The following is a 12,676-nucleotide window of genomic DNA, read 5'->3' on the forward strand; positions in this document are numbered from 1 at the left end:
CGGGCATCACTCATTCATATATTTTTCTGTACATATTCGTATTAATTCCTTTCCACTTGTGTGTTTTAGGTAGTTGTTGTGAAATTGTTAGGTTATATTACTTGTTAGATATTACTGCATGGTCGGAACTAGAAGCACAAGTATTTCGCTACACTCGCATTAACATTTGCTAACCATGTGTATGTGACAAATACATTTGATTTGATTTGGCTTAAAACATGTATTTCTACGTGGCTGGACAAACCGCCACCCTGTTCAGGAATGGTATACGTCCTATAGGTTGCTGAATTTCGGGCCTCAGCTGAGTTACCTTAAACGGATAGATTTTACTTTGTACTTCCACATGTTCCCAATTTGTTTGCCATGCGTCCTCGATTAAAAAAAGCCTCTATTCCAATGCATTAGACTTATTGGTTAAGTTATCATTGTTTGCTTTTGTCAGTCAGCTGTGTAGAGCGCTCGTTGTTTTGTTTTTCAGGGCGTGCATTTATTGGTATTCTCCATGCTTTCTGTCGCCACAAGAAGTAGACCATATATTTAGCTTTTTTATTTTCTATCGATATTTGTTTTCTTTCCTGGATCAGCTGATGATGGTCGGCAATGTTTACTAGACACCTAGCCTACAGATAGATCTCAATGCACATCCAATCCATCCAACAAGTAGGCTATAAGTTAATGACAGTAGGCCTATATTGGCTATAATTGACTGTTTCGGGTTAGGATCATTTGATTTTTCAATGACATAGGCCTACATTATTTTGGATTTGTGTGTCCATGAGACATGTTTTCACAGCAAAACATAATGACATTTTATGTAGGCATAGTTACTTACATGACATTTTCTGAGACCTCCAAGATCCAGGATTCCTACAGAGTTTAAATAAGTTCAGTGTTCTAATGCAATTGTTAATGCTTCACTTGACAAATAATGCGGCCATAAATGTCATTAATATAAGGAAATAAAGGTAGTGTTTTATGACACATGATCTGTGAAGGCTCCAAGCATATTTTACTGTTTACAATGCAATTCATTGTTTCTGTTTCTACACAGTGATTGTGTGATGACAGGATAAAAACTACAAACAATGTGATATCTTAATGGAGCTTTCAAGACAACTGGGAATCATTACAGTACATCAGTGATCTTCAGGTCGGAATGTTGGAGTTCTAGATAGATGCCCAAGTTTCCGATTTGGAATTCCAAGTTGGATGACCATTTAAAACGTAGCTCATTTTTTTGCGGTTGTCTTGAACGCACTGAAGTCGGATATTTCTGCATTCCCAGTTGTTTTGAACTTGGCATAAGCAGCTTTATATGAAGCCTGTGTGTGTGTGTGTGTGTGTGTGTGTGTGTGTGTGTGTGTGTGTGTGTGTGTGTGTGTGTGTGTGTGTGTGTGTGTGTGTGTGTGTGTGTGTGTGTGTGTGTGTGTGTGTGTGTGTGTGTGTGTGTGTGTGTGTGTGTGTGTGTGTGTGTGTGTGTGTGTGTGTGTGTGTGTGTGTGTGTGTGTGTGTGTGTGTGTGTGTGTGTGTGTGTGTGTAGCATTGCCTCGGTTGATAGGGTAGGCTACCGCCAGTGGTGCAGGCCCACCTTTTTCTGAAAATGCATTGAAAGTATAGGGAGTGTAACTTTTTCCACCATGACCTGCAATCGGAGTTTACCCACCATTTTTATTTTTAGCACACTAGGCTACATGACTGGATACAGGTAGGCCTGTTTGGTCCATGATAATACACATTGTCATGTAGCCTAGTCTATTACATTGACTGTGTGTGTTATGGTGACCATACCATTTTTCCTGGGACAGCTTCAGCCCCATTCATGAGTCCCTACTTTTCAGGCAAAAAAAAGGCAATTTGTTAGCAAGACGCATCATTTAATGTAGGTCGAATCAATGGCATTCGGCAAATGTCATTAAGCACACTTTTTGGTGTTTTGTAACAGTTGATCAAATCAAATCAAATTTATTTATATAGCCCTTCGTACATCAGCTGATATTTTAAAGTGCTGTACAGAAACCCAGCCTAAAACCCCAAACAGCAAGCAATGCAGGTGTAGAAGCACGGTGGCTAGGAAAAACTCCCTAGAAAGGCCAAAACCTAGGAAGAAACCTAGAGAGGAACCAGGCAATGTGGGGTGGCCGGTCCTCTTCTGGCTGTGCCGGGTGGAGATTATAACAGAACATGGCCAGCATGGTCCAATAATAATAAGGCAGAACAGTTGAAACTGGAGCAGCAGCACAGCCAGGTGGACTGGGGACAGCAAGGAGTCATCATGTCAGGTAGTCCTGAGGCATGGTCCTAGGGCTCAGGTCCTCCGAGAGAGAGAAAGAAAGAGAGAAAGAGAGAATTAGAGAGAGCACACTTAAATTCACACAGGACACCGAATAGGACAGGAGAAGTACTCCAGATATAACAAACTGACCCTAGCCCCCCGACACATAAACTACTGCAGCATAAATACTGGAGGCTGAGACAGGAGGGGTCAGGAGACACTGTGGCCCCATCCGAGGACACCCCCGGACAGGGCCAAACAGGAAGGATATAACCCCACCCACTTTGCCAAAGCACAGCCCCCACACCACTTGATATTATCCATTCATTTTAATGCTGGAATTGTTTTGTAGTAGACAAACATGCACCAGCCTACTTTTTGAAGGCAATCAGATAATAAAAGGTAATTCATTTTTTACCGTTAAATGACATCTTCACTATTAGGCCCATAAAGGAAATTGTGCATGCGTGCAATCACAGTTTAATTAGCACTCCGCTCAGAGTGAAGAACTAATGAATACGGTATATGGCCCATTATTTGAGATGTGTTTCCTCTGCTATGGTTGACTCTCAGCCAACACCTCCAACTAATTCAATAGATGATAATTTTTTCAACTGTCGTGAGGTTTTGCCTGTAGCTATTTTACTGTATAGTAGAAAACGAATGTATCCTCTTCAGTATCTTAGTCAAAGACAAATCCAGTCATTAATTTTAACAAATGAGACATCTCCGCGTTATTGATTTAGGATAGGATGATCATGTCTTGTCTACTGCCCATGCAGTTCCCAATCTCCCTTTGTTTTGCTATAATTTACTATGGATTATTTTTAGCGAGTGTGAGTGCGTGCTTGTGTAGATGGGCAGTGGGGGTGACTGAACACTTGTGTGAAATGTTTATTGTGTTATGATAAAATAATTGCCTAAATGTATGCAGGAACATGCATACACATCCTGGTGAATGTGTTTAACCTTTTGGGAGGCTATAGAGCAGGGATATCAAACTCATTCCATTGAGGGCCTAGTGTCTGTAGGTTTTTGGGAAACCCTGCTATAGAGGTTGGAGTTCACACAGAATGTCAGACGTATTCCCCTGGTGGCCACTCCCAGTCATCAGTGTTTCACAGTTAGGGCTGTACCATCCGGGATCCAATAGAGGGGTGTTCCACAGTTGGGGCTGTACCATGTCAGGATCCTGTAAGGGGGTTAGAGCAGCGTTGCCATGGTGAGAATGACGACGGAGGGGATGGCAGCCATTTTACGGGCTCCTTTTCGCATTGTTTGTAACTCATTTTGTACACAATGCTGCTGCTTATGACCGAAATTACCTTCCGGATATCAGAACAGAGATTACTCACCTCGAAATGGACAAAGATCTTTTCTTTAATGATTCCGATGCAAAATATATACTGCTTTGTCAAGACAAGACCCAAATCAAATCCAATTTTATTGGTCACATACACATGGTTAGCAGATGTTAATGAGAGTGTAGCGAAAATGCTTGTCATCTGCGTGAGAAGTCGCCAGTGAGGAGGTAAACCACCACTACCCTCCAAATTATTTGCCAACGTACAATAATTGGAAAATAAACTGGACGATCTACGATTAAGACTATCCTACCAACAGGACATTGCAAACTGTAATATCTTATGTTTCACCGAGACGGGGCTGAATGACGACATAGATAATATAGAGCTGGCTGGGTTTTCCGTGCATCAGCAGGACAGAGCAGCTACGTCTGGCAAGACGAGGGGCGGGGGTGTGTGTCTATTTGTCAATAACTGCTGGTGCCCAATGTTTAATATTAAATAAGTCTTGAGGTATTGATCGCCTGGTAGAATATCTCCTTATAAGCTGTAGACCACACTATCTACCAAGAAAATTCACATCTATGTTATTCGAAGCCACCACAATTTACCACCACAAACTGATGCTGGCACTGAGACCGCACTAAACTAGCTGTATAAGGCCATAAGCAAACATGAAAATGCTCATCCAGAAGCGATGCTCCTTGTGGTTGGGGAGTTAAATCTGTTTTACGTCATTGCTACCAGAATGTCACGTGCAACCAGATGGAAAAAAACTATAGACCACCTTTACTCCACACACAGAGATGCATAAAAAGCTCTCCCTCGCCCTCCATTTGGCAAATCTGACCTATTTTATTTTTTATATAACCTCTCTTTAACTAGGCAAGTCAATTAAGAACAAATTCTTATTTACAATGACAGCCTACACCAGCCAAACCCGGATGACGCTGGGCCAATTGTGCGCCACCTAATGGGACTCCCAATCACGGCCAGTTGTGATACCCTGGTTTGAATCCAGGCAGTGTCTGTAGTGACGCCTCTAGCACTGAGATTAGATCAGGGGAAGGGGGACCCTGGTACCCTGGAGAAGGGTACCAAAACATTTCTGCTGCATTGAAGGTCCCCAAGAACACAGTGGCCTCCATCATTCTTATGGAAGAAGTTTGGAAACTTCCAGAAGGACAACCAGCTCTGCAGCACTCCACTAATCAGGCTTTTATGGTAGAGTGGCCAGATGGAAGCCACTCCTCAGTAAAAGGCACAAGACACTCCACTTGGAGTTTGCCAAAAGGCACCTAAGGAACTCTCAGACCACAAGAAACAAGATTCTCTGGTCTGATGAACCCAAGATTGAACTCTTGGGCCTGAATGCCAAGCGTCACGTCTGTTGGAAACCTGCCATCATCCCTACAGTGAAGCATGGTGGTGGCAGCATCATGCTGTGGGGATGTTTTCAGGGACTGGGAGACTAGTCAGGATCAAGGGAAAGATAAATGGAGCAAAGTACAGAGAGATCCTTGATGAAAACCCGCTCCAGAGCACTCATGGCCTCAAACTATGGTGAAGGTTCACCTTCCAGTGGCTTCAGGACAGGTGTCTGAATGGCCTTGAGTGACCCAGCCAGAGCCTGTACTTGAACCCGATCGAACATCTCTGGAGAGATCTGTAAATAGTTGTGCAGCGATGCTCCCAATACAGCCTGACAGAGCTTGAGCGGATCTGCGGAGAAGAATGGGAGAATCTCGCCAAATACAGGTGTGGCAAGCTTGTAGCGTCATACCCAAGAAGACTCTATGATGTAATCGCTTCCAAAATGTGGAAATAGTCAAGGGGTCTGAATACTTTCTGAATGAACTGTATGGAGACTTTTTATTGCCAAAAATGTTGGGTTAAATACATTTCAGATACAGGACAGATACTTCAGGACTAACTTAATTTTTATATTTTGGGGGACAATCTGTTGTTACATGTAGTGAATCTGTTATTCAATGCATTTGTATGGGCAAATAGCAGTAAAGCCAAAAAAAAATTTCATAAAATAAATGTTTTATATGTATTGTTTTATACTTCAAGGGGTCTTAAAATTCAAAATCAAATAGCTAATTTATTCTGTGTAAGATCTTCTTAAATCAAATCCATATTGCTTAGAAGAACCCCACCCTTCCCCTGGCTAAGACAGGGCTTAGACTCTGATGGGTTATGCTTTTAATGAGTGCCATTTATTCAGTACAGTCTAATTCAATCTTTGGGAAATCAACATTATGTTTAATATATTCAATAACTGGAACTCGAATATTTGGGATATCTCAAGGTATAAAGACACAACAGATTAACAGTGATACATGGGATGTGTGAATTCAATTTGTATCTGACCATAGTGACTGGTGTGATGTCCCCACAGACCCAGTCTCACCATAGTGACTGGGGTGATGTCCCCACAGACCCAGAGTCTCACCATAGTGACTGGTGTGATGTCCCCACAGACCCAGAATCTCACCATAGTGACTGATGTAATGTCCCCACAGACCCAGAGTCTCAGAGGAAACGTACGGTGCAGAACGTCCTTGACCTCAGACAGAACCTGGAAGATACCATGTCCAGTCTACGGGGAGCCCAACTCAGCCATGGGTGAGTACATTACCATACACTAAATTCATAGATTATAGTTAAGCAATAAGGCCCGAGGGGGTGTGGTATATGGCCAATATACCATGGCTATGAGCTGTTCTTATGCACGACGCAACGCATAGTTCCTGGATACAGCCCTTAGCGGTGGTACATTGGCAATATACCACAACCCCCCAAGCTGCCTTATTGCTATTATAAACTGGTTACCAACGTAATTAGAGCAGTAAAATACATGTTTTGTCATACGTGTGGTATACGGTATGATATACCACAGCTTTTAGCCAATCAGCATTCAGGGCTCCAACCACCCAGTTTATAATAGACAATAAATACTGGGGTGTTTCTGATGTTATGTACTGGTGTGAGTGGGGCATAATGTTAAAGAGCATTCTCCTTTTTTCCATCTGTTTCCATCTCTTTCCATCTGCTCAAACGTTACTTCACTCCCACACATATACAGGTAACGAGTTCAAACAGGTGCAGTTAATACAGGTAATGAGTGGAGAACAGGGAGGCTTCTTAAAGAAAAACTAACAGGTCTGTGAGAGCCGGAATTCTTACTGGTTGGTAGGTGATCAAATACTTACTGTATGTCATGCTTTAAAATGCAAATGAATTACTTAAAAATCATACAATGCGATTTTCTGAATTTTTGTTTTAGATTCCGTCTCTCACAGTTGAAGTGTACCTATGATAAAAAATTACAGACCTCTACATGCTTTGTAAGTAGGAAAACCTGCAAAATATGCAGTGTATCAAATACTTGTTCTCCCCACTGTATATATAATTGTTTCATTGATCACAAGTAGATATGTGTGTGGATTTGTTTGAGACATGTAATATACTCATACACACATGAAACACAATGGACAGATTGATGGAGTACACACGTAATCAATGTTTACACTCAATGTTAACTCTCATCCTCTGTCATCTTGGCAACCTGCCACCTGGTAAACATGTTCTGTCAATCCCTCTTAAACAGACTTTATTTTTCAAGACCATCATGTTCGGTACACGTTTCAGACAGTCTCTATCACTGTGAGACACAAACAATAACAAAAAACACCAGAGTTTAGCCCCACAGGATACCAAAGAAACTGGCAGAAACCGAAAAATGTGTTAACAAAAAGTCATTCTGCATTCAAAGCCTGTATGCCTGCCATTTTGGCTGCTGCTTATCCCCAGCTCAACAGTATGTGCTCTGCCTACCAATGTTCCTTGCCTTTAGGTCTCTCTGTGAGGTGTGTACTGTTGATGTGCTAGGGGATTCCATCCCAGAAATGAGCTCTGAATTTCCATAGCCCTGGCCTCTAGAGACTGACAGACTGTTCAGTAACTTTACACAAAAACTTTGACCTTGGCCATCGAACTTCTAGGCACTGATCAAAATCTACGATAGGTAACATCCACATTCAGTGCTACTAGTAAATCCTCATCTTCTAATGACTTTAATAGTTCAGCTCCCTGTCATAACTCCCAAACATATACCCTAATGTATGGAATCGTTTGATGTGCATCTATACGTTTAAACAACCTCAATTGAAGCTACATTTCAAAACTCTCAAGGAAGTACTGTACTAATGTGAGATAGTTTATCATTTCACTGAAGCATTGTGAGAGTTGGCCTGTCTTTTTTAAACCTTATGCTTTGTTTAGTTCATACATGCATAATCTATTAGCAGAATTACTGTTTAACCTCAATTAGCCACGAAATCCCTAGTTTGAAAGGATTGTTTTTCAGGAAACTGTGCTGCGCCATTTTCCCAATTTTTTTCCCCCATGTGGGCCATTCGCATAGCAATTAGAGGTCTAGCCAATGAGCTTCAGCCCCTCGCCATTTAAGTGACAGCTAGCAAGATGCACAAACACCAGAGCAAAAGAAAGAGAGAGCCAAGATGTCTGGACATACTGTATGTAACGTAGTTAGTTTTGGCTTGTGGGCACTACTTTCAGAACTACTAGGTAAAAAGTATTCAAATGTTCCAGAGAATGTCTTTAACCCCCTAGAGTCGATTGATGCACCGGTTCGTCAAACTAAGTTACATAACGAAAAAATATTCACAGAAATCTGTTAGTTTATAATGGAAAGGAGAGACACTCATGAACACGATGGAGGCATCCTCTGTTTTGTTCTATGACCCCCACAAGTGTCAGGAGACTCGTCTGAAGTCGGTACCGTGGATGTGCCAACTTCTGTTTGGTAGCGTCCGAACCGTTTGGGCTAACATGTTCTGTCAATCCCTCTCAAACAGACTTTATTTTTCAAGGCAATCATGTTCGGTACACGTTTCAGATTGTCTCTATCACGATGAGACACAAACAATACCAAAAACACCAGAGTTTAGCCACACAGGATACCGGAGAAACTGCCAGAAACCGAAACAAAAATGTCATTCTGCATTCAAAGCCAGTATGCCTGCCATTTTGGCTGCTGCTTACTGTCTCTATCACAAACTAATGGGACCCAACTGTGGAAAGGGGAGATTGTCATGAACACTATGGTGTTCTCCGTTGTGATCTACGACCACAAGTGTCAGGAGTCTTGTCTGAAGGTAACTGGTACCGGTTTACAAAAACCAATGGAAGTACGAAGGTAGTTGTGTGCCGACCCAAAAAGGGGGTTAAATATGTGTAAAAAATTGATATAAAATAATGCCCTGAGTTTTTTTAATATCTTCTAGATATAGGACAGACACTTACTTCAATACCTTAGTATATATATATATATATATATGTGTGTGTGTATATATATATATATATATATATATATATATATATATATAAAAAACATTTTTTTTGCCATGTGTTATTCAATGCATTTCTATAAAGTTGACACGTAATTTCTCCAACAATTGTTTACAGACAGATTATTTCACTTATAATTCACTGTATCACAATACACTAAGTTGACTGTGCCTTTAAACAGCTTGGAAAATTCCAGAAAATGATGTCATGGCTTTAGAAGATTCCGATTGGCTAATTGACACCATTTGAGTCAATTGGAGGTGTATCTGTGGACGTATTTCAAGGCCTACCTTCAAACTGAGTGCCTCTTTGCTTGACATCATGGGAAAATCAGAAGAAAGCAGCCAAGACCTCAGAAAAAAATTGTAGACCTCCAAAAGTCTGGTTCATCCTTGGGCGCAATTTCCAAATGCCTGGTGTATAAACACCATGGGACCACGCAGCCGTCATACCGCTCAGGAAGGAGACGGGTTCTGTCTCCTAGAGATGAACGTACTTTGGTGCGAAAAGTACAAATCAATCCCAGAACAACAGCAAAGTACCTTGTGAAGATGCTGGAGGAAACAGGTGCAAAAGTATCTATATCCACAGTAAAATGAGTCCTATATTGACATAAGCTGAAAGGCAGCTCAGCAAGGGAGAAGCCACTGCTCCAAAACCACCATAAAAAAGCCAGACTGCGGTTTGCAACTGCACATGGGGACAAAGATCATACTTTTTGGAGAAATGCCCTCTGGTCTCATGAAACAAAAATAGAACTGTTTAGCCATAATGACCATCGTCATGTTTGGAGGAAAAGGGGGAGGCTTGCAATCCGAAGAACACCATCCCAACCATGAAGAACGGGGGTAGCGGCATCATGTTGTGGGGGTGCATTGCTGCAGGAGGGATTGGTGCACTTCACCAAATAGATGGCATAATGAGGCAGGAACATTATGTGGATATATTGAAGCAACATCTCAAGACATCAGATAGGAAGTTAAAGCTTGGTCGCAAATGGGTCTTACAAATGGACAATGACCCCAAGCATACTTCCAAAGTTGTGGCAAAATGGCTTAAGGACAACAAAGTCAAGGTATTGGAGTGGCCATCACAAAGCCCTGACCTCAATCCTATAGAACATTTGTGGGCAAAACTAAAAAAGCATGTGCGAGCAAGGAGGCCTAGAAACCTGACTCAGTTACACCAGCTCTGTCAGGAGGAATGTGCCAAAATTCACCCAACTTATTGTGGGAAGCTTGTGGAAGGCTACCCAAAACGTTTGACCCAAGTTAAACAATTTAAAGGCAATGCTACCAAATACTAATTGAGTGTATGTAAATGGGAATGTGACGGAAGAAATTAAAGATGAAATAAATAATTCTCTCTACTATTATTCTGAAATGTCACATTCTTAAAATAAAGTGGGGATCCTAACTGACCAGAGAGGGAATTTGTACTAGGCTTAAATGTCAGGAATTGTGAAAATCTGAAAAGTATTCAGAACCCTTGACATTTTCCACATTTTGTTAGTTACAGCCTTCTTCTAAAATGTATGAACTTTTTTGTCTCATCAATCTGCACACAATAACCCAGAATGACAAAGCAAAAACAGGTTTTTAGAATTTTTTGCAAATGTATTAACAGTAAAAACTTAAATATAAGATTTACATAAGTATTCAGACCTTTTACTCAGCACTTTGTTGAAGCACCTTTGGCAGCGATTACAGCCTTCTTGGGTATGACGCTACATACTTGGCACACCTGTATTTGGGGAGTTTCATCATTCTTCTCTGCAGATCCCCTCAAGATCTGTCAGGTTGGATGGGGAGCGTCAATGCACAACTATTTTCAGGTCTCTCCAGAGATGTTCGATCGGGTTCAAGTCTGGGCACTAGCTGGACCACTCAAGGACATTCAGAGACTTGTCCCGAAGCCACTCCTGCGTTGACTTGCTTGTGTGCTTAGGGTCGTTGTCCTTTTGGAAGGTGAACCTTCGGCCCTGTCTGAGCTCCTGAGCACTCTGGAGCAGGTTTCCATCAAGGATCTTTCTGTACATTACTTTGTTCATCTTTCCCTTGATCCTGACTAGTCTTCCAGCTGCCACCACCATGCTTCACCGTAGGGATGGTGCCAGGTTTCCTCCAGACTTGACGCTTGGCATTCAGGCCAGAGAATCTTGTTTCTCATGGTCTGAGAGTCCTTTAGGTGCCTTTTGGCAAACTCCAAGTGGGCTGTCACATGCTTTTTACTGAGGAGTGACTTTTGTCTGGCCGCTGTCAACTGTGGGACCTTTATATAGACAGGTGTGTGCCTTTCCAAATCATGTCCAATCAACAAAATGTAACAAAATGTGTAACAAGTCAACTGTATGTCAGTTTAGAACCCCCCACCCTTGGACTCTAAAGAATTAACAGTGTCTATTGATTAATTATCCATCTACAGAAGTACAGAAATAGCAGGAGGAAAAAACACCCACATGGTCCCAGGCAGGCATTGCATTATTCATCTGGGCTGGTTGGTGAATATGGTCATGTCATGGCCAGACTCAGCAGAAACTACTCTCTAGTCTAGACTATAACTACTTTTTAATCTAAACTAGAACTATTCTCTAATCTAAACTAGAACTAGTCTCTAAACTAGAACTATTCTCTAATCTAAACTAGAACTAGTGTAACGGTTTTCTAGGTGTGAAGGAGAGTCGGACCAAAATGCAGCGTGATTATTGCAATCCATGTTTAATGAAGAAACAAACTAAACACAAACACTACCAAAACAATAAACTTAACGAAAACCGAAAACAGCCTATACTTGTGTAACCTAACAAAGAACAATGACATCAGGACACTAAGGACAATCACCCACAAACACACAGTGAAACCCAGGCTACCTAAATATGGTTCCCAATCAGAGACAATGACTAACACCTGCCTCTGATTGAGAACCATATCAGGCCAGACATAGAAATAGACAAACAAGACATCCAACATAGAATGCCCACCCAGTTCACGTCCTGACCAACACTAAAACAAGGAAAACACACACGAACGATGGTCAGAACGTGACAACTAGTCTCTAAACTAGAACTATTCTCTAATCTAACCTATAACTATTCTCTAATCTAAACTAGAACTAGTCTCTAAACTAGAACTATTCTCTAATCTAAACTAGAACTAGTCTCTAATCTAAACTAGATTTAGTCTCTAATCTAGAACTACTGTCTAGTCTGAGCTCTCTCTCTACATGTACACATTGGCTCACCTTTCACTAGCTGACACTGGTCCAGAGTAGTCATGAAAAAGTTCTGGCCCGCTTGAGCAATCATACATTTTTCAGTTGGGGTGTGTGATTAAGCACTGATTGCCTTAGGTCTGTAAATCCCAGCTGGTAATGATGTTGTGAACGAACATATGCTGAGGGTTATGAATGATTCTGTCAAAGGGAGAGAGGGGAGAAACTAGACGCTTCTCTTTTCACGCAATGATAATATATCCTTACATTGTAGCTAGTGACTTGCCCCTGAGTTCTGAGATCTTTGCTGTCGTGGCTGAAGGCTGAGATTTAATGTTACAGTCGTATCTAGGTCAGCAGAGACTATATGGCTGGATGGATTCCTTTAAATGCCGACTGACAGAGAGGGAAAAATATAGAAAAAGTAGCTTTTCTCTCTCTAGAATTCTTTCTCTTTATAATAATATAATAATAATATCATAGTCCCTCAAACTCTACATTTTCCTTCCCT

The 12,676-nt window shown here is 41.4% G+C and overlaps 1 protein-coding gene across 1 annotated transcript in view; it reads left to right on the top strand.

The window, feature by feature from the left end:
* Positions 1–12,676, top strand: part of LOC139371381 (neuron navigator 1-like) — a 119,422-nt gene that overhangs the window by 35,585 nt on the left and 71,161 nt on the right. The window contains exon 4 of the mRNA XM_071111747.1: positions 6,105–6,207. Coding sequence (XP_070967848.1) covers positions 6,105–6,207 — 103 coding nt within the window. The remainder of the gene's footprint in view (positions 1–6,104; positions 6,208–12,676) is intronic.

Source organism: Oncorhynchus clarkii, chromosome 17, assembly GCF_045791955.1.
Source record: "Oncorhynchus clarkii lewisi isolate Uvic-CL-2024 chromosome 17, UVic_Ocla_1.0, whole genome shotgun sequence".
NCBI classification, from domain to species: Eukaryota; Metazoa; Chordata; class Actinopteri; order Salmoniformes; family Salmonidae; genus Oncorhynchus; species Oncorhynchus clarkii.